Consider the following 22,891-nt stretch of genomic DNA (forward strand, 5'->3'; position numbering starts at 1 on the left):
GACTTTATGCGTATAACTAGACTAAAATTTTAAAACTTGTGATGCATTATAATTTTCAGTGTAAAGTCTCAAGCTAAACAGAAAAATCTTGCATATAAGCCCTAAAAGGCAACATTTGCATGTTGCAACATCAGGGCGTTGGGTTTGCAAACAGTTCCACATGTGTCACTACTTTTTCCGGGGAGGGCAATACGTCTGTGTACTAACAGAGCACCCAGTGTTGCCTTTATGCTGCTCCAAGAATTTGCCAAGTGATTTGGTCATGTCACCAATGCCCCTCTGTTTCAAGAAATTATTCGTGACTTGTAATTTTCCAGTTGAAGTACTAGCATCTGATGTGTGCTGAATTTTTGGAAATGTACAAGGCATGCACTGTGGCTTGCTCAGTAACTGTCGTGTCTTTCTGACCGGCATCTCCCCTGGTGGTCGTCTCGGTGACAGTCAGCGCGACTGCGTGCCCCGCCGATAGTAAGTGCCTCTCTGGCGTTAGCGTCGCCTGCAGGTCTACTAAAATTTCTAACTTGTCACTGTAGTGCCCGCCTTTTCGCTTTTTTCACTTTCACCTCTCGGTTTTGGCTTCTGCATTTCCGCACTAGCCGCTACACTGACTGCTGCACTAAATGTGTCACGTGCGGCGTGACCGTCACACTCTTGCACTGGCTGTCACGCTGACCTCCACGCTGATTTTTTTCACCTGTTGTAATTGCACTGTTCGTGCATTTGTAATGATACTTCGGCTCAATGACTGAATGCATGCGTATATGGTGTTCTGGGTGAAGGCTATGCATGAGTGCGTGTGTGTGTGTGTGTGCATTAACATTTGTGTTGGTGGTAGTTGGGACATAAAGGAGTACTGATGGGGCAGTTTCACCTTGGCACTTTTTTGTGCCAAATGAAAGTTTAAACCCTTAAAGCCCTAAAAAAATTTTGGTTACGGTACACAGGAGGGTGAATGCATCGTGAATAGGGGTGGTAAAAAATTACGAATACGCATTGAATACCGTATTGTCGTGCGTATAACCCGCATCAAAAATTCAAAAACGTTAACAGTAAAGTTGGGGTGTGGGTTATACGCGAATTTTACTTGGCAGTGTGGTTACACAGCAGGGGCCGTGTAGCCACACCTCGAGGTAAAGTTCACCGCCATTTAGTTTCGTTATCTCCTAGGGATTCCCACCTTCTGCCCACCACTGCGTGTTGAAGCTCCCTTGTTCACTCCTTCATGGTCATCTATTCTCCTCCTCTTTACGGGTCGACATTTTGCAAATAGTGCACGGGGCGCCGGCGAACTCGTACGTCACCCGTTCCCGCGGCGCTCCCTCGGTCCACACGAAGCGCTTCGCGATACGGCGGAGAGAGAAATTGCCGTTGCCCATGCGAGGGCTGCTCCAGCCACACTGTCATCCGCTGTCGCGTGAATGCTAGCTGCGCCTGCTAAGCAATTTGATTCACATCAGATGTCCCGTGATTGATTCGTTCGCTATCCGTCGTGTGTGAGTCCAAGCTTTATCAGCATCGCCGAAGAGGGTGGAACAGAGCCGTTGGCCGACGATACTACGTGGACGAGTCGTGCATCCGTGGATGGATTGTTTTTGCAAATATTTGAGCGTTGTTACGTGCAGTTATTTCCGCGGGTTATAGGCGCGCATATTTTTTTTTCCTTCCTGGCTGTTGTAATTGGGGGTGCGGGTTATACGCGGGAAAATACAATACTACACACTCTTTGTATTCATATTCGAAAAGGAACTATTCTGTATTTTCGAATGTTCGAAGTTTACCGAATATTTCGCAACAATCGAATGTTAAACTCTGGTTACTGTTCTGTCTGCTAAACAAGGTGTTGCAACTTATCAGAAGACTATAAATATATTTAAAGCAAAGCCGAAACAAAATGGGTAATGGAAGCTTTGTTTTCGGTTTTGCAGCATTAGAACCTGCTAACGTTAAACCCAATCAAATTGTCTGTTAGTCACTGTCACAGTCACTCGGTCACTGTCAGTCTGTGACAGTTGACCACTCTCTATCATCTGTCACCATCTGTGGCAATCAGTCACCATCTTTTGCAGTCAGTCACTGTCGGTCACGATCTCTCACTGTCGCATTCGAGTCACGGTTGGTCACTTTGTCTATCACAGTCAGTCGCTCAAAGCAATAACGATGACAGCTTCTTTGTTGTTTTTGTTTCCAGAGAGAATTCTTAATGTAGATGGTTTAGTCCCGACCACCATGACGTTTTTGACCTTGTCAAACAACTTATGAATGTAAAAATAAACATCAAATTGCTTCTTTATAAAAATATTTTATTGAAGGAGCTGAAGTACCATTAACTAAAAAAATGTGACCGAAGAATTTTGCAGACCACTTGTGAAACCTTAATAGGCGCAGTTTTGAGCACGTTAGTAATGCATATTTAAACTTTAAAAGGAGTGCTCTATGGATGGAATAGAAGCTCGGAGAACAAGTACTGTACGGGTTTTTCGTGTCCTAATATTATGCTTCTTTCTCGACTATAGTGAGCTCTTGCAACTCTGAAAGCAACATGCCCATATCTGCTTATAAGTGGAACTTCTTATTCATCTCCTTGCAGGGTAGCATTTTTTTTATGCTTGTGCATGAAATGCTTTTCAATCGTGAAATTTTTCACGTGATAGCATTGGCTAAGCCTGTGTGATAGTGGGTGGAATATTCAAGCCTTGTAAGATTCTATATAAACTACTTGCAGCATGGTTCCACCTTGAAATTTTTCTACCTTTAAAATAAGCCAGAAACTATCAGTAGAGAAGCAACAGTTGTCTATGCACAAGGCTTTTCAGTATTTTTTTATTGCTCACTTTTTATAATAATTCACTCATCCTTGTGTCAATTGTGATGCAGTGCTGTAGTCGCGTATCAATTTCCGACACTTTGCCGAGCCCTCGGGCAAAGCAGAATTCCTGATTATCCTCAAGTAAGCATGCTAGCATGCAATGTAGGCTGAAACTGTTGGTAATTTTTGCCAATGTATGGCTTTCACTTTGGTGCGTAGACATGCAGCGATTTCATGAGAGCTTTGTGTCGTGCATCCTCCTAGAAATCCTCGCATCCCTGGAGGTGTCCATGTTCAGCTGTGGAAGCAAAGAAGGCATCGCAGGCGACTTCAGCTTCCTGTGAGTCGAACGAAACTCTACTTGTGTCCAGGTTGCCACTATGGCTGTTCGTCAGTGTCTTGCATATTTTCTTTCAGTGGCAGGATCTTTTAATTGGCGAAGCATTTTGATTAAAAGTTACGTTGTAGGAAACGGGATGTATTGCCACATGGTGATCTGTCTTCCGTGAGCGCAAAACTACTGAACGTCTTGCGCTTTCTGTGCTGGCGTCTTTAAATGCCTAAGCATTTCTATGGTTACCCAAAGAGAAAGGTGTCCAAGTGTTCATCTGTCCTTCTAATAAGACGATCGCTTTCAATTTCGCCAGCTGTGGAAGAAGACGACAATCGCGCGAGCAGTGGCATGAGCATGTCTCTGTGACTATGTGATGTGTGCATTCAGGCACATACTAGGCACATCTTTAGTAAGGCCCACTTAAGCCAGAACTGTGGAGCCACCGTGGCTTCAGATTGGAACATCAGCACACGTGGCACTGCCACCTGCAGTAGTTTGCTTGCCTGATCAGTTCACATTGCGCTGCCTTCCGCAGCAGTTCGTGTCACTGCAGCGCTATCGCATTTACCGTAATGGCGCCAAGACGACCACAGCTGCTGAGCAGTGCTAGGATTGCCAGCAGTGTTGAATGGGAGCACTCAACAGCATTTTGCTCAGATCGAAGGATCATGTTCTTGAAGGATCATGTTCTTGAGTGTGAGCACTCAACACCACGTCGTCACTACGAAATGCTTATGCATCATTCAGATAACTCCCTGAGGAGATTCTGCGTAAATGTTTTTTCTTGTGTGCCAGAAGCTGAGTAATGAAGGTTGTCAAATTTCGTTTTAACTGAGCTGCATCAGACATGAAAATGCTTTTTGTTGCAGTCTCCTTTAAGTGCTGTGTGCACAATTGTGCACACTAAGATAGTGCGTCAACAGCAAAAGTAGTGACGAAAGTAATTGTAATTTAAAATGTATTGCATTCCTGATTGGATCTGTGCTCCACGTTTTAATATTCTTGTCGTAAAAGTTATGCGCTTTGCATTTAGTGTCATTCGCAGGCTGTCGTACGGAATGGCATAGTGACACTCGCTGTCCATTCCTCCAACTCACTTTGCTGCGTCGCAGTGTGTAGACTAGGTAGCAGTGCCTCAAAACTAAACTAATATTTAAGTCAGGGTCGACACTTGTTCTGAAAACCATCTTATTGGTGACTTCAAATGTTACAGGCGTCCCCGAGCCCTTTAAACTGAAAAACGCCTTACCTTCTCTGCCAACAAGTCATCTTGTAAATGCCGATGAATCTCTGTACTCAGTACTTTTGAATATGTGGTGCGCCGCTTGGATGTTAGATGCAATGCTGTCTTGTTCTTGCTCGTGGTGATTGATCATGTTCTTATTTTGCGAATTTTGCCTGAGTTAACAAATACATAATAGACCGAGCTGTTCTGCCAATCCACGCTGCATCAATTTTAAATGACTTTCGTCTCTAGCAGAGCGCTGCCTAAGTGACACTCACTGCCGCGAAGCGCACTTGCTCGAAATGTCTGGTATATGCATGTCAAGTTCTTTAGTAAAGTGAGTTGGAGGATAGACGACTGGTTCTTTGCTCACAACATCAGTGTGTCATGTAGTGGGTTTGCTTTTTTCCATTGTTTTTGAAATTTTTTTACGCCTGGCATAATTTTGAAGTGGCTGGATAGGCTACTTTCAACTATGCTAGACATGTAATAGTTGATGTTCTTATATCTGACTCTCGCATGGAGCCCACATTCTTTAAACATGACAAAACTCTGAAGGATAGAAAATTCCAAATCCGTTCTGCCGCGGTTCACTTTTTGTGATTCTGAAGATAAAAACATGGTGAAATTGAATTCTCGGCGGTCAAAATTGACGTTTTATTGACATATCTGATCTTCATTATTGCATATATTCGTCACACACTAATAGCATCAAAAAATATGTTTAAGATTTACTTGTATATCCGATAATTCATTATATCCAATCATTAGCTAAGTTCGTGTTTGTTGTACTGAAGCTTGGCTACCAGATAGCCTGATTTTGCACGTTAATCTGTATTGATTATGTGACCCTTTTTTTGCTCTGTTGATCCAGGGATGCGGCACAGATGGAGGCTGAGCGGTGCCAGTTCCAGCACACTGTGCAGCGGCTGATCAAGGAGAAGGAGGATGCCTTCCGCCAGTGGTCGCAGGTTGAAGAGGCCAACCAGGCACTCACAGCCTCGAACAAGGACCTGCTCGAGCGGGTGCGAAGGTGTGTGCAAGCGTCTCGTCATTGCTTCACCGAACCGAGCGGGCAAATGTGGCTGGATGTCTGTGGATAATAATAATTTTCGAATAGTGAAATTCCTCAGTCGAACTTGAGAAGCAAACGAGAGCTTAGTGGCTAAGGCATTGTGCTGCTCAACTCGGAAGTCACGGGTTCAACCCTAGTTGCAATGGCTGCGCTTCGATGGGGGCGAAAGGCAGCAACATTCGTGTACTTACATTTAGCTGCACATCAATGAACGCCAGGTGGTCAAAATCGGTCTGCAGTCTCTCCACTATGGCGTACCTTGTAATCAGATGGTGGTTTTGGCACGTAAAACCACAGAATTTAATTAATTTAGTTAGAAAAATTTACTTCGAATATCAAGATTGTAACGAACAGTTTAGGCAACTTGCTTAAAAAAATAATGATCTTACTCTGGGCAAGCCTGTGCCGGACAAGTAAAGAGCTAAGCTAGCGTTAGTTCTCAGCGATTGAGAGTCCACTGTTATCCGTCGAAGGTTGCGTCTTCTTTCCTTATGTTCCTACATGATGCGATCACATGCAGTGATGGCACGTAGCAGGTTCTCGTGCTTCTCTGTGGCGACGTTTTGCCTATGTGCCATTGGTACACTGGAGGGCGCATGAACCGGTGTGCATAGTTTGAAGACTATGTGTCTGCCGTCAGTATTTTTGTTTTCTAAGTAAAATAAAACAAAGGCTTCTCGGAGTCCTTGGTAAAAAAATTAACTGTTTACATTATTCATACCTGCCAAGTTGTTAGAATGTTCTGTGAAGTTTACAAATTTGGGCTTGTTCTACAATTTTACAAATGGTCTGTCAAGCGGTTTATAAAAATACGTTCTGTTCGCAAAAATGTTCTAAAGGTGTCAAAAGAAGGGGAGGTGGAATAATTGCAATGCATGCAGAAAAGAAATTGTAATGGTACCTGTGCTGCCGTCTTGTGGGAGACATATACGAGAAAGGTACTTGCCTAGAGTATATTCAGGCAAGTTCTTGAAGCAGGCAAAATTGACAACTCAGAAGTTGCTTAAAATGTTGCTGTGATCTGAAAAGAATATTTCTTGTGGGTCTCTGCTGTTCCAATTTCGCTGCTGCTTGCCTGCTGCATCTAAAGTTAGGTCATTGTTTATAAAGTGTGTATGTATCCTGCGGAAGGTGCATGCTCAGGGTAGACTTTCTAAAAAGAATGTGCTATCTTCCCTACTCTGGTACAGTATAGACCACTTAAACATAACCGCTTATAGTGCAGGACCAGATTTAGTGCGGTCTTTTCAGACTCCCGTTAATATTCCAATAGCACTCGATGTATACACGTATCGCTTATAGTGCAGTTGCGGGAAACGAAATACCGGTTACAGTGCGGCTGCCTGGGAGTACGGAAGTCAGCAGAGACGGCGAACGCTCCCCTCAAACGGGCGCCCCAAGGATTGCTCAAGGAAGAAGGAGAGACGAAGTGGAGGAGAAGGGCACGTGCTGCGAACGAACAGCCAGTGAGGCTGAAAGCAGAATCTTGAGTGCGAGTCGTGAAATATCACGGCGCGCATAGCGAGCGAGGGCCACGAAACTGCCAATGCCACCCAACGCTCGCTCCACGATAACGGCAGTAAAGAAACTTCAGGGAGTGGGCGGCGCCGGCACAGCACGGCGAAGGGCGCACGCGGAGACCATGGAATGTGAGGGAGGAGGGCGGCAGGGATGCGGATTTCGCCTCGGAAACTCCGCCGCTGGCTCCCCTTGCCCTCCCTCGTAGCTCCCTCACTTTCGACTGTCACCGTGCGTGCCCGCTGCCGTGCAGGCGCCGCCGTTCCAGCCGGCCCGGCGCCAGCTCCCCGAAGTTTCATTTTCTGCCGTTATCGGGAAGCGGGCGTTTGCCGGCGTGGGCAGTTTCGTTAGCCGGCCTGGGACAGCGCCGCTGCTTCTCTCCGCTCCAGCAGCCGCAGCGTGCAAGGTGAACACGTGACTAGAAAGTAGAGGAAGCATAAAGGAGAAAGAAGGGTTCACTGCCACTTTCTACACGTGGCTACGGTAGCGTGGCTGAGACGTCGGCACGTACACGCATGTTCCGGCGCAACGCAGAATCGGCGACCTTGCCATTTGAGAGAGGGTGAAATTTCCGCCGCGTTTTTTTTGTTTGTTTGTTTGTTTTCATTTTGTTCGCGCGCGACATTGAGGGGTCTCAAGTTTTTACTCTATGGCGGTGCCGGAGCAATGCCGGTCGGAGGCGCCGCCGCGTGATTTGGTTCGAATTAACTAGATTCGACTGTAAATTGAATGCAAACGTTTTAGCCGCATTCCTCGACTGTCGCATACGCATGGCGGCTCGGTGCACATGTTTCGCATATGTGCGGGCCTTGAAAATTGTTGCTTTGGTTATAGTGCGGTATCGCTTATAGTGCGGATATTCGCGACTCCGGCGATTTACGTTATAAGCAGTCTACACTGTATTTAGATTTTGATTTTTGCGAATGCTAAAAGTTTGCAGGCCAGCAGGTGTGCATTGTTTGATATGCAGAAATGTTGTTCGCAACTGGACGTCTGGCAACCGAGTTGCTTGTAAAAGAGGAACAACTGAAGCATAGTTGTATCTGTTGTTTCATGAAAATAATACTAATGAAACAAAGGAAGGATGTCGCAAGATGCTTGTACAGTTGAACTCACTTATAACAATATTCAGGTGCCAAGAAATTTCCATTGTAATAACCGGTTATTCTTATAAAAATTTATGCCATAAAAAACAAAACAAAAAGGGGACAGACGTCAAAACATTTTAATTAGACAGAAGCAAGTACAATTCAATCCACTCGTTACCAGTTTTAACTATTCTTGGATGTAACAATGAGCAGCCGCGACATTGGAAGCTTTTGCATGTGTTCTATGAAAAAGTAAACCGCTTACTACAATGTTTCCATGCCATGTTATTGGTGATGATTAAATATTGGCTACTGTGTGTTCGCGCTGAAAAAAAAACATGAAATTTGAAGAAAAAAAAAGAAGAGCGGGGAGCCGTTTCGCAGTGTACTGCATGTTGGTGCCAAATGGTTGTTTTTCGGTAACATATCAACTGGTGAAAAAGAAACAGACCTGTACTGGGTCATATTTGTGTTCATCAGGAACGTTGGTACTCTGAAATCATATGATACGGGTTTGTATTGGTGCCTGTTCAATGTTCCTATAGAGCAAAACCTGTGAATTATTTTAATAAATTTTAATACTTCTAACCGAAATTTACTACTTTTTGGTTTCAACTGTCGTATTCAAACTTGAAAATTGGCAGGTCTGTACGTATTGTCTTGTGCTTGTTGATAGAGCTGAGTGTAATAGTACAGGACCATGCACTGCTTAGAAGGGATGCAAATGGCGAGGATGGTTAAATAATAAATTGATTTGCCGAAATCGAGACAACAGCTTTATCGGCTGTCTTAAGGTGAGAGCACCTAACGCAAGCACTCGCCAGCTCCTAGCACTCTTCCTGTCATTTTCAAAAAGCACCAAAGTGCCTTCACTGCCTTCTAAGCTGATGATTGGCGAGGAAACTGTTGCAGTAGCGTCGCTTTGGACAGTGGACGACCATGTTTTCCGGGAACGTATTAATGAGTGAAAAAGAAGCGTAACTGTTTTGTGCCATTTTTTTGTGTTCTTGATTGGCGAACGTTGGTGCCAGGAGATCGTACAAAACAGCATCGTATCAACGAGGCTCTACTGTAGTCAATATTTGTTATAAAAATATATTCATTGCATGGGGATATCTGTTAGAAAGATTTTACATCTCCTTCATTATATCCGATAATTTGTTACATCTGTATGTCATATTGAGGGTCAAATTGTGTCAAGGTTCGACTGTAGCAATGCGTATTCAATTATTATTGAAAATTTTGAATATTCATAGATCCCTAATAATTATATGCCCGGAAATGACTGATGTCACAAACTTGTTGCCTCCCCCATCGCCCGCAGCCTGTGCCAAGAAGTTGAGGCCCTGAGGAGTGCCAGTGTGGAACTGGAGGAGACCAAGGCTGCCCTCACTGCCACCAGTGCCGCCCGAGAGCAGGCTGAGCAGCAGCTTGTCCAGGCCCGGGCGGCCAAGGTGGCCCTCCAGAGCCAGCTGGAGAAGAGGATTGCCGAGGTGGGAGTCAGTCATTAACGCTTCAACTCCCAGGTTCTTTCGTAAAAATGTGCACAAGTTTACCAAGTTCTCATGTTCCAGCAAATTGTTGAACAATATATCCGTATTAAAATTATATCCGTATTATTATAGAAGACTTCCACCAATTCGATCCCGACGGGACCAACGAAATAGATTGAATTATCTGGCGCGTCGAATTAAACAGGATGCAGAAAAAATGCCACAATGCGTCGCTGATTCATTTGGCAGTATTTACCCGGTTCTAAGACACCCGCAAATGAAATGTGCACCCACTTTCTACGTCTACGAAGTAGTAAACTAATGTAGAAATGACATTAAAGATCCTAAACAAAGTAGAAATCAAGTGTGCACCCAATTTTTTACAAAGAAAAATTATTGCACAATTGCTGCCGGTTTTCTGAAGTCAGCTTCGCCACAAGGTTTTAAGTTAGCTTTGCTGCAACACATTTGTGTTACGCTGCAAGACATACAAACGTTGCGAAGGTGGTTTTGATTTCGGTTCCGTGTCCGGGTGCACAAACGAGTACAGCAGGCACGTTTCGGCCCAGTTTCCGTTTTAGAAAAAGGCACCTGTTAGAATCGGGTAAATACCGTAATCAAACATTGTGGCTACGGTTATTGCTTGAAAATATTCCTAGGGTGGGCCAAAAATAGGTGACACAAAATAGACAACGAGAAATGACATATGCTCAATGCATATACTGTCCCCTAAGCTCCGCTGAGACAGGCGCTGCCATCTAAAAGGGTTGCTGTCGGGGTCACTCTAGGGATCACTCTAGGGATCACTCTAGGGATCACTCTAGGGATCACCCTAGGGTTCACCCTAGGGTTCACCATAGGGGTCATGTGTGTGCATGCTGTGACTGGTCAAGTTTGAATTATCCGGCGAAGGCATAATTTTAAGATCAAAATAACGATAGTTGGGGCCCACAGAAATGCATGGGCTTAGGCCGGGATCTTTGGTTGGGATGAAATTAACGGAAAAACCGAATTAACCACTCAAATTAAGTCTACCGTACATGAGTGTACATTAAATTAGGGGCTGCACAAATATCGAATAGTAGAATTCGAATCAAATATAGAATCGAATCAAGAAAATAGAGCTGAATATCGAATTGAATATTGAATATTAGAAAATGTTTCATTATATTTAATGCTTGCGAATGTTGGGCAAGAAAAAACAGTGCTACACATGTTTGGGAGTCTCCTAACATTGTATAACAAGGATTTAGCAAGCCATCAGTAACTTAGGTATATAGAAATCAAGATAGGCAGTATAGTCTGCTTATTAAAGGGAACACCGTGTTAGTATGCCAGCACTGATTACACTGTGAAGCACTGATGCTTAGTTATAGCATATGAAAGTCTGAAAAATGTTTTTTTTTAATGAAAATAATTTCTGTTCAATAAAATCAGTGCTTTTCTCCTTCTGAAGCTAATGAATTAGTGACATTCTGTTGTACGGAATGCCACTGAGATTCTCAGTTTAATAGTGGACCAGTGTTTTGTGGCAATCTTTTATTTATTGCATAAAAAGTTTTGCTTTGCACTTTTCGCCAACATACAGAAGAGCTATCCCAACTTTGCGGCAGGTTGGTTATCATAAGCCCAATCTGCGCGACAGGCAAAAGGACCGCACATCATGCAACTTGATCACCGTTTTGCGCGTAGCTGGCGCCCACCGACGCTAAAGAGCAGGCGCCTTTTCATTGTCAAGTTCGGCTTGATTTGCCACCTGTGAAAGATTGTGACTTCTGAAGGATCACGGCAAGCATGATTCGGTGATATTCAAGCATTCAAGCACCCCTACTGAGAAGGTGCTGATGTGTCCTTGTCATTGTTCCTTCCAGGTGGACAGCCTGCAGGAAAGGCTGACAAAGTCCCAGGTCCGCGAGAAGAAGGCGTCCGAGGCGGTGGCTCAAAACCGTGTGCGGCTGCGCGAGCTTGAGAAGCGCAACCTCAGCCTCAAGGAGCAGCTGTCGCAGGTACAGTGGGCTCATTTGCAGGTCTACAATTCCTTGTCCTGAGGGGAAGCATTGTAAACTTTCAGCACAAGTAGTATGGGCAATTGAAGACATGTACACTCATTTTTATAGACTGACAATGAAGGGCTTCTTGTCACCCGTTACAGCTGAACCTTGATATAAACTACATGGGTAAATTTTAGAATACAGTTGAGCCTTGAAATAAACTACATGGATAAATTTTAGAATACAGTTGAGTGCCTCTACAACAAACGCCTCTACAACGAAATCACCTGTGTAACAAAGGAATAATTCTGTCCCATTTCTATTGCGAGCTGTGTGATGCACGACCTTTACAACGAAGTGACCTGTACAACGAATGTTTTCGGCGGCCCCAAGCAGTTTGTTATAAAGGGGTTCGACTGTATAACAGTGTGAATCTAAAATTTGGCTGACAATGTTTCGAGTACAGTCAAACCTGCTTACAACGAACCTCCATATAACGAATTCCTGGATATAACAAAGTTTTTCTATTCCCCGCCGTTACTCCATAGAAGCACACGTATTTGAGACCTCTACGTAACGAAGTGGCAGCGGGAGACCCCCTCGAAATAACGAATTTTCCCCGCCGACAGCCTAGAGATTTCGCCCAAATTTTGTCATTTTTGCACGAGCAGCAACGGGAAGCACCTTCTCCGCTGCTACGGAATGCGAAGCGGCGGCGTCGCACTTGGCGCGCTCGAATTCACGGCGACTGAGAGGCAAGAGCGAGCGCACGTGTGCGTGCGTGCGAGCATGCGCGAGGCGGGCCTGCATCCCTCGACCCGGCGATGTTGCTGCCGGGCGTGACCTTTCCCCTACCTTCATTCAAACCTGATCCTGCCGCTTGCTGCAGCTGGCCTAGCCCGCCAAGCCGTCACTCTCCTTTTCCTGTTGATGTTGCCGAAGGAAAAAAAAATACTTTTTTTTTTTCATCGCGCTGGCAGCACCACTCTTTGGTTACTGCACAAGTCTGCGCTTCACTTCACTAACCTGACACTAGGTGACACTATACGACGCTACGACACCGTCGTGTCGCTCGCTCTTTGTTTCCGACGCCTCGCGCTTGTGCGGAATGACACGTGTGCACGCATCCAGTACCTGTTGTGACATTCCAAGGATGAGTGCTGCGACGAAGAAATGCGAGATATTGACCTTGTCTGCAGTTTGCTTTGAAGATAAGCCCGCGCGGGTGCACACTTTTTCCACATCGCAGATCGCTCTCAAGATACAGCGGTTGCCGCTGAAGTAAACGCTTTCCTTTCTCGCCTCCCCCCGCTGTGCCTAGCGCAAGAGTGCGCTTCTGCCCCCCCCCCCTTCTCCCTCCTCCCTCCCTCCCTCGCGCGCGCGCAATTGAGTCGGCTGACCTCGCAAGCTTTCACTCGCGCACACAGCGTACGGCGCGCGGCAACGATGTTGCCGCATTTGGACTTTACACGGAACCTCAAAGCGATGTCCATGGTGACGGCAAAAATGCGCTTCACAATAAAATGAGCTTCTGCGCTGGTTTGTCTTTGTTAATGTGCCATGTATTGGCACGCCAAGCCGCTGACGGGCCATCGAAAATGATTGAACCTTTACTTGTGCATCGGATTAGTCATAGTTGCACTCCTCTCTCGTAGACCTGATTCCAATATTTACTTGCTGCTGCTGTCAATATGTATACATTAGCCAATATTGCAGTGGTAGCTTAGTGGCTGTGGCGATGTACTGCTGAACTTGAGAAGATGGGTTTGATCTAAGTGGTGGTGGCTGCATTTTGATGTCTTCGAAATGCAAAAACGCTTGTGTACTTCGGTTTAGGTGCACGTTAAAAAATTCCAGGTGGTCAAAATTAATCCGGAATCCCCCAATACGACATGCCTCATAATCAGATCATGGTTGTGGCATATAAAACCCCATAATTCTTTTTTTTCTATTTTTAAGGTACTGTTGTATTTGACCTTGTAGCTTGTCAACAATGTGTGTGTGACGATTGTGTGGTTGTCTTGCGCAGGAGTCCAGCAGACTTGTTGAGAGCACAGCTGCAGTCCAGGATTTGTCCAAGACTGTTGAGGTGCGGCTTGGTTACAGTGTCCATCATTCGCTCTTGCTCTGTGATCTACTAGTCTCCTGATTGGCTCAGATGGTAGAGCGACTGCCCCGATACAGAGTTAGTCCTAAGTTCGAATCTCGGACCGGGGCGAATTTTTCTTGAACTCTGAAGTTTTCTTTCTGAGAAACCTGTATGGGCTTTCCTTTCTACCTTCGTGCTGCAAGTCGGGTGGATGACAATTTTACCCTTTCACTAACTTTCCTTGACCGTGTCGGCTTCTACAGAACTGATTTGCCATATTGGATACAGTCAGCTCAACTCCCCTTAATTGAACTTGACCTTTCAGTGCTCATGTGCTGGACCCCTATGTATGGTGAACTCAGTGTCGGCCCTTTATTGGCAGTGTCTGTCTGGACGGCATTTAGGGGACAGCAAATGTGTTAAACATGTCATCTCCCATCAAAAAATGCCTATTTTCGGCTTGCCCTAGGAAGATTTTTTAAGCAGTAATCATAACTCACAATGTCTGATTACAATATTTAGCCGATCCTAACGCACAGTTTCTTTATTTCAAGAAAAATTGGGCCGAAGATCACATTAGACACACATATTAGAAAACACATATTAGACCCTTGCCAATTGATTGACTTGATCGAATATTGACTGAAGCTGCCCTTGTAGCAAAACCTGCTTCGCTATTGAGTCAATCAATTGTAGGTTCGAAGGTCTTTGAAATGCCTGTGTAACTCTAGGGCAAGAGATTAAGCCTTATAGCACTACTTCTACTGAATTGGCACATTGTCATGCAGTTAAACCGGTGCCCTTGTCTGTTACCGCATTCCTTTCAGACACTGGAACAGAGACAGAAGGACACTGAGGATGAATTGCGGCAAAAGCGTGCAGAAAATGTCCGGTGAGCAGGCTTCATATTTTAATGTGCATTTCACTCACGACTGTGCTCTTCTGAAAGTTTATCGTTGCGACAATATGCATTGGGCGTGCAACTTGCATGAGTGCCTCATTTGTGCGTGTGTGTTAGGTCTAGTGAAAGCCTAGCTGTTGCCGCAAGTTGGTTTTAGAGTTGCGAATAAAGTGTGCATGTCCAGCATGCTATTGTCTGCTGTTCCTGTACAGTCTTAACAAACATCTTGTTTTCTAATAAATTTCAACATTGAGGTCATACATTTGAACACTGGCTGCTGCGGCCACATTCTGATGGGGCTGTCTGTGAGCAAATTTATGTACCGAGTGTTTAACTTTTTCCTGCCAGTTCTTGCGTTGTTCTTGCGCAGCAGCAGTTCTTGCGTTGTTTAGTAAACATTTATCTTGCTATCCCAGAGCATGCTTGATACTAACTTCTGTAGTATCAAATTGAAAAGGAAGAAATTTTCCAACTGTAATAGTCTCGAACGTGCTCATTGAAAAGAATTCGAAAAAATTATCTAAAGAATTTTGTAAAAAAAAAGGTGATGTCAAAATGTCATTGTTGCGTCGCATAAACAAACCTTTACAAGGTTACAGAATATAAATTTTTGATGCAATGGACCTGTGCAATATTCCAGCAAATATAATCTTTCTATCTAAAACATTTCTTGGGATATAAAAGAAAATGTTAGCCCTAGTGACAAGCCCTAGCACTATGCTGAGGTCGACTCCCAGCCGTCTTTCCACGCGAAAATGTACTCCCTGCGCGGCTGCCGGCAAATTATCTCGACCAAAGGATATAAACACCCTGCAAATAAGAACTGTCACCTTCAGAATAGACGGGATATTTTTATATCGGCGCATGGAAGCTTTGAAACAGTTCGGCAAAAAAAAAAAAACTACATTCTGAAATCTGTCGAACCGAAGTTTTCTTCCACGTCAGTACTGCTTCCTGCCAATGTCCAAAAACTCTCGCACAGCAGCTGCATTGAAATTGGATAGAAGTGTGACATTTTCATGTATGAGCGGCCTGCGATGCCGATGCTATCTGGGAGTCTATGAGCGCTCATCGCGCCAACCGCGCTCCTTCTTCAGAGGCGCTTCAAAAATCTGTGCGTGGCGATAAAGAAAACCAAAAACTGAAACTGACTAAATAGTTCCTAAATAACCCAATAAATGGCGCTAGCTGTCCAAGAGCACTTGGAAAGCAGCGAAATACGAATTTTCAACCATTGAGAGTGGGCTGTCGATGGGAATACGTTAATACAGGAAAGCGTTAATGGATGGCAAAAAATGCCACTTGTTCAATTTGTCCATACGACGTTTCCTATAGCCTCCAGGTTGCTTTGTGACGTTTAATCAATCAATTAGTCATGTTTAAGCTCTACTATTGCTTTGGCTGCTGCTGTGTCTACAGCCAAGGAAAGGGTTGCATGAAGCCATTGCCTCAGCTTTGTTTGCGAAAAAGAGGTTGGGTTTCTCTTTGAATAACTCTGAGAGGTTAACTCGAGAGTTGTGCCTCTGGCTGTCTTCAGTATAGGTGCATCTTAGCTTGTTCACTGTTATGCTGTTTCATCGTGACTTAGATTCTAGCGCTAAGGCTAAACTTAAGTACAAGAACGCATTGTTTGGAACGAGCAGAGTGGTTCATGATGAGTCATTGTGCTGGCAAGGGTGCATCCCATTGTTTTTTGCTTGCGACGCACGAATGGTTTCTGCAGATGACGTGCCTGCAAAGTGCTTCCACAATGCTTGCTTCACATCCACTGCAGGATTATGTGGTTGCTTATGTATGCCTTCAAATGCATCTACTTGTCTGTTACTGTCCTTGCCATACAGTCAAACGCGACAATATCGAACTCGTTTAATTTGATTATCCTGTAATACTGGAAAATTTTTGAACACTGTAAAGTTACAATGAGAATATGTAGCAAAAAGTATGGTTACATTCAGCGAAAATAGCCACCACTGCCAATACATTAAACTACAAACAGTGCAAAGCTGCCCTAGAAGTTGGCTTTTTGCACAGCGGCCGGGCGAGCTGCCAACACTCCCCCAGAAAAAGTGGTTTAGCCCAGCTGCACGTGGATGCGGGCCTGGTCTGACTAGCAGCACTCGCGCCCAAAGCCAATGAGAGTTTTCCTGTCAGTTCCCTTTCCTGCACATTTGTGGCTTGTGGAGATTTGCGCCATTTGTTTCATTGCGTTGTTTTTCGCACATGTTGCCTTTGATTTTGCGTGATGGCTAGTGCGAAGCGGCAGAATCTGCGGTGAACCATGACATTGGAAATTATCGAATCGAGTGCAGAGAAGTCCACCAGTGTCTGTCACAGGAATCCCAAAGTGGTTTGCAATAAGCATAAAAAAAGTTAATGTCTCAAGTAGATTCGAACTGCGGTCCCACAAAGTGCCGGCCGCCTTGCAGCCAATGTGCAGATGGTGCAGCAGAGAAAAATATTGCGCCTGTGGCGCACAATCGTTGCAGCAGCTGCCATGATTGGCTGATGTCGCACTCTGCAGCCTACCTATAAACTAGCATCGAGGTGAAAGAAATGAACTGAAGGCAGTGGTAAAAGTGTAAAAAGCAGGATAAAGAAAGAGCCGGAAGAAATAGACCATCTCTCTCCATTTAACTGCCGAAGAACGCTACCTCCACAGCGAATTAAGTTTTCTTCCTCTTCTTGACTAGAGATTGCTCCGCACGCATCTGCAAATGTTTGCACCAACCAATACTGAACAAAAATGTGCAAGACTTTCTGCGAATCATATTGCACCAGCTATCGCGTTGCTAAATTATAAAGATAATAAAGATTACACTTAAACAAAATTTTGCTCCTAATGCGACTTCCTTTTGTTAATGTTCAACTATGTCCTTCAGGCTGAGTTCTCTGTCATTAAAGTGTCTCGCTCTGTTTCTCGGGTCAATAAATCCCAGAAATCGATCAGTGTGGTTGGGTTTAGGAAGCCCATTGCCGAAAGAAAAGTCAACTCCCAAACCTTGTCCAACACAGGCTGAGGGAAGTGCTGTACGAGCAGACCGCTCTGGTTGTCAGCGACAGCAGCACGATCACTGGTACGGAGTTGCACGACACCAGCCCTGCAGCCGTGGCCATCGCTGGTGAGGCCAACCTGGACAGCGACGAGGGCGTCCGCTCCATCTCGCCGGCCAGCATCCTCTTTCTGGACTTGTCGTCCTCGCCGCAGCAGCCAATCAGCGACGAGCTCTTGTTCAGCGCACTTGACCTCCCTTGTGCGAGCACACCGGTGAGATGGCGTCATCGTGATGTCCGTTTCGACATACAGTCGACTTCCGTAATTCGACCCTGATGGGGGGGGGGCCGACAGAAGTGATGAAAGTATCTGGCGGGTCAAATTAAGCAAGGTGCAGGAAAAAAGAACTGCAAGAGACACCGTGGATTCATTTGGCAGCATTTGCCCGACACCAGCACGCCCCCTAATCAAGCGTGCGCCCAATTTCTATAAGTTCAAAGTAGAAAACTAACGTAAGAATAACAATAAAGCTTCTAAACAAGGAAGTCTAACCCGCACCTGATTTTTAGCAAGAAAAATGGGCTAGGGTCCAATATGTGCTACACAGTGCAGCTGGTTTCCTAAAGTCAGCTTTGCCACATGGTTCCTAAAGTCAGCTTTGCCACATGGTTCCTAAAGTCGGCTTTGCCACATTACATCCGTGTTAAGCGGTAAAGCATATGAACTGCTGTAGAAGGCAGTTTTGGTTTCGTGTGCACGCAATTATCGACCCAATTTTCTCCAAAAAAAAAGGTGTGCATTAGAATCGCTTAAATACTGTAACTAGTCATTAGCTACCATTATTGCTTGAAAATTTTTCTTGGGCAAGCCAAAAATAGGCGTTTTCTACGGCAGATGACTTGTGTTCAATGCATTGTCTCAAGTAGATTCGAACTGCGGTCCCACAAAGTGCAGACTTTGCCCTAAGGCTCCGCCATGGGGTCAGGCACTTGCGTGCTGATGTGTCAAGTTCGAATTATCTGGCAAAGGCCAATTTTAGGATCAAAGTAATGAAAGTTTAGGGCCAAAGAAATGCATGGGTGCCGGCTGGTACCTTCAGTTTTGATCTAATTGACTGAAAAATCAAATTAATCGCAGTCAAATTAACAGAAGTCTACTGTATCTGATGCTGAGGGGCACAGTCAATACGCCAGTCCATGGCTTGATGTGGAACTGTGGACCATGCACTTTACAGTTGTAGTACGACCTTAGGAGAACGAAGTGCAGTTAATGTGTGGTGTGAAAGTTGCAGGGTGCCTTAGGCGTAGAACCTACAAGAAGATGCATACATGCAGTCGAACCTTGTTATAACGAAGTGAAAATACATTCAATATATCCGATATTCGTTGTAAGCACATATTCTTCAAATGTTAATATTTGCAAGAAACATTTTAGATTTACTTCATTTCATATAGTAATTTGTTATCGGGTTTTGACTGTGTACACTTAACTCAGGAAAGCATACAGGTGTTACACATAAGCAGTTTATAAATGCACTTGTTAATACAGCTCCAGCAGAAATCTGTCCAGACTGAAATTTGGCCTTTGTGAAGTCCGAGCACTAAGATTACATCGGTTAAATGTATGCACCAACAGAAGCACTGTCTCACAAAGCACTAGTCATGGTGCACGCGGTGGTGCATGGGACAGTATTTGTACTGCAATTCTCATAGGAAATTTTAGCAGGGCGGAAATAGATTGATAGTTTTTTCTACGCAGTCGACTTCCTTTAATTCGACCCTGATGTGACCAATGAAATTAATCAAATTATGTGGCAGTTTGAATAACAGAAAATGCAGAAACAATGCCAAAGCACACCGCTGATTCATTTGCCAATATTTTGCCGATTCTAACATGTGCCCAAATCAAGTGCACACCAGCTCTGTGTGTCCAAAATAGAAATAATAATGTAGAAATGGCAATAAAGCTCTTAAACAAAGTAGACATGTAATGCATAGTTGATGGGCAAGAAAATGTTGGGCATAGTTGGGCATAGTGGGAAAATGATGGGCATAATTGATGGGCAAGAAAAATGGGCAAGGATCCAAAGGTGGCCAATTACCTAAAGTAAGCTTTGCCGTGCGGCTCAAGTCAGCTTCACCGCGATACAGCTGTGTTGTGCGGTAAAGCCTACGTTTCAAATTCGATTGCACTGCACAAAGAACTTTCAACAAATTGTGGAGGCGCTCACTAGAATCAGTACCATAATCACATTGTGAGCTACTGTTATAGCTTAAAAATCTTCCTAGGGCAAGCCGTAAATAGTTCTTTTCTACGAGAGATGACGTATGTTCAATGCATTCACTGTTTTCTAAGCTGTGCCGAGATATGCTGTCACTAAAGGAGTCGCTTTAGGGTTAGTATAGGAGCCACAGACACGCATGCGCCTGCTGACTGGTCAAGTTTGAATTTTCCGGCAAAGGCCAATTTTTGATCGAAATACCGAAAGTTTAAGCCCATCGAAATGCATAAGCACCTGCTGGGACCTTCAGTCAGGATCGAATTAGCTTAAAATGAAAATGAACTTGAGTCATATTAACGGAAGTCTACTGTACTATAAAATAGCAGAAAGCAAACGTAAACACAAATTGCACCTGGAAAAATACACCAAAAGCAATGAATAACATGGTAGCATGCTCGAAAATCACCTCAATATAAAATCTCACCTAGTGAAATAAGCCCGACTGTTTCTTAGCTTATGTAATTGTTTAGGAAAGAAAATATTTGAAACAATTATTCGCTGCATGAAAATTCATTGAAGAGTTTGGGTAGCATATTTAGATGAAAATGGGGTTATTTTTGTGGTAGCTTTTCCTTTTTAGATTAGAGAAATTTTGATCTGAACAGGCAAATTCTTTCATTTAAAGGCTGCAGTTTAGATTTGTCTAGAGACAGCGGCTACATTATTGACGTGTCTCCGAGACTTTTAAAGTGGAGGGCATTTTTATTTGTACTCCTTCAAGTTCATGAAACGTTTGTTCCAGTGTGATAGTTGAGGTTATTGATCCACAGTCTAACATGAGTAGGATAACGAATTTATAGGCTACAAATTGTATAAAAAATTTGAAGATCTAGTGTTCTTCAAAGGAAAGAATAGTTTGGGGTTTGCTGTTTACAGTATCGGTGTGTTTTGTCCACCTAAGGTCATTTGCTATCTAAAGGCCAAATGAAAGTTCTATTACCTTTGGGTCACTGGGTATTTTGGCGCCCCTCTGTGACTGTTTTTATGTGCCTGACACTGCTCAACACTGCAAGTCTTGCTTTGCCTATAACGGCCTAGATACATGGCCGTCATTAGCTGCTCACAGTGGCTCGGTGGCCAAGGCATTCTGCTGCAAAGCACAAAGTCCGGGGTTCAATTCCGATGGGGTCGGAATACAAGAGCACTCTTGCATGTTAAAGAACCCACCGATTGGTCTATTGCGGCGGCGTATGGCGCGGCCGTGCGGGCGCTACCTTGAAAGCGATTTGCGATGCGGACAGAGTGCGCCGAGTGCTGATAGCTTCGTGTGCACTGTGTTCTCGCCGCTTAGTTCGCGTTGAAGCGAGAGGCAGCATGAAGGTCAATTCGCTAGCTGCTACTTCCGCGCTTCTTCACTACAGCGTTCTGACGGCAAGTGTGCGCAATCATCGAGTGAGATGTGTTCATGTTTGCTTGTGCACACGTGACGCCATGCTTGTTAATTTAGTTAGTAAGCAAATGTTTACAAGTTTGTACGGCCGATAAAACTACTATCCTTACTTCGTTCGCTTGGCTAATCATTTGCTATTGCTATCTATGCTTGGGATCCCCGTACTGATTCCCGCACAGTGCTTTTATCACCTTCGCCGGCATTTCTCGAACTTTCTGATGGAGTCGTCCTCCCATAGCGTGAACAAAGCATGGGAATCTCCTAACATTGCGTTTTCGGCTGAGGCCACGGAAATGTCTTCGAGGAGGGTGGTGACTCACCCGTTGGCGCACGCTCGGGCTGTCGCCCTCTCTCTCTCTCGCTCTGTTCGCCGTGTGTCGGGGTCTGAGAGGGTGGTTTTGGCGCGCGTCCTCTCTCTCCTCTCTGTAACCTTTGCGTATCTTGTCAAAGCTTCTAGTCTCAGTTGATCATGTCGGCTGTCTGTGGTGTATGCGCTCTCTCCCTCTGTCGAAGCTGCCGCGGGGCCGACGGGCTCTTTCGCTGGCTTGCGTGACACGCAGCGCGCGCTTTGATTTATCGCACTTTTGTGACAACTGTGAATTCCTGCCGTATTTGTATGAGCACACACTGGTAGGAATGGCAGAAGCTCACAAGTGCACATAAAGCTTAATAGCTCCAAACTAATGTTGAATTCCAATGGCGGAGCCGGAGCAGCCAACGGACTCCGCGAGCGAGCACTCGACTCTGGCGCAGAGCAACGCCTCCAAATCCGCGAGTGGAAAACAACCTGCGCCGCCGGAGCAAGGCGGAAGCGGAAGTTCTATCCTTCGGGCGCTGAGTTACCCAGGATACCTTGCGTGTTGCCATTCCCTTCCGCTGTTTGCTCACAGCACCACCGCACCGGTCACTTGTCTATACCGCGCCGTTCACCTGCTGCTTAAAAGTGCGGAATGGATATCTCGCCAAGTGCGCAGCAGATTTTGTCTGCTATGGTGAGCACACAGTATGCGGACAAACATGGTAGGCGTCTAGCCGACTACTTTGGGCCTCATCGCGGGAATGCGGAACATCCTATCAAATTCCCTCTCGTAAGTGGCAGTTTCAGCGTCGCTGTTACTCTTCGAGAAATCGCTCGTGTCGGAACTTGAGCTTTCCGACTCGGAGCTGTCGCTGTAGAGTAGCAGAAGCAATGCCGCACGCTTTGCCGAACTATCCGAGTCGCGAGTCGCGACAGGTGGCGCCCCCCAGCAGACAAACGTTGTAAAGGAAATGCGTCACGCAGAGTTCCGGTCCACTCCGCCTATTTTGGCGGAGCATCTTTTCCTGCTCCACGGAGTGACTCCCGCTCTGAATCCACTCCGACTCTCTCATTGGAACACTTTACTCCCGCCCTCACTCTGTCATTGGAACAAACTTGCTCCGAAACGAGCAGAAAAACTTGCTCTGACTCCGCCATTGGAATTCAACATGAATTTGCGGAACACTGCATAAACTGACAGTGTCGCACATGCAGCATCTGCACTTCACGACGCGCATCGCGATACGTGCACATAAACTGAAGCTGCGTTCAGTTGAAAGCACACCGTTGATAAGCAGCCGAGCTAAAGGATTCTACGTCACCTAGGCAACCACCGCGTGCCCGCATTGAGCTGCTGTCGCTGTTTTTTTTTTTTTTTTTCATTCGTTCGTTCATGCTTCTCCTCCGCAT

At 45.1% G+C, this 22,891-nt stretch overlaps 1 protein-coding gene across 7 annotated transcripts in view; it reads left to right on the forward strand.

Moving 5' to 3' along the window:
- The window catches only part of LOC119465371 (inositol 1,4,5-triphosphate receptor associated 2-like), a 347,709-nt gene that overhangs the window by 141,312 nt on the left and 183,506 nt on the right, over nt 1-22,891 (forward strand). For all 7 annotated transcript variants that reach the window (XM_049656273.1, XM_049656274.1, XM_049656278.1 and 4 more), the window contains 7 exons: nt 3,071-3,146; nt 5,240-5,398; nt 9,371-9,539; nt 11,411-11,545; nt 13,560-13,619; nt 14,447-14,511; nt 17,533-17,785. In XM_049656273.1, coding sequence (XP_049512230.1) covers nt 3,071-3,146; nt 5,240-5,398; nt 9,371-9,539; nt 11,411-11,545; nt 13,560-13,619; nt 14,447-14,511; nt 17,533-17,785 — 917 coding nt within the window. The remainder of the gene's footprint in view (nt 1-3,070; nt 3,147-5,239; nt 5,399-9,370; nt 9,540-11,410; nt 11,546-13,559; nt 13,620-14,446; nt 14,512-17,532; nt 17,786-22,891) is intronic.

This window comes from Dermacentor silvarum, chromosome 9, assembly GCF_013339745.2.
Source record: "Dermacentor silvarum isolate Dsil-2018 chromosome 9, BIME_Dsil_1.4, whole genome shotgun sequence".
In the NCBI taxonomy this organism is placed as follows: Eukaryota; Metazoa; Arthropoda; class Arachnida; order Ixodida; family Ixodidae; genus Dermacentor; species Dermacentor silvarum.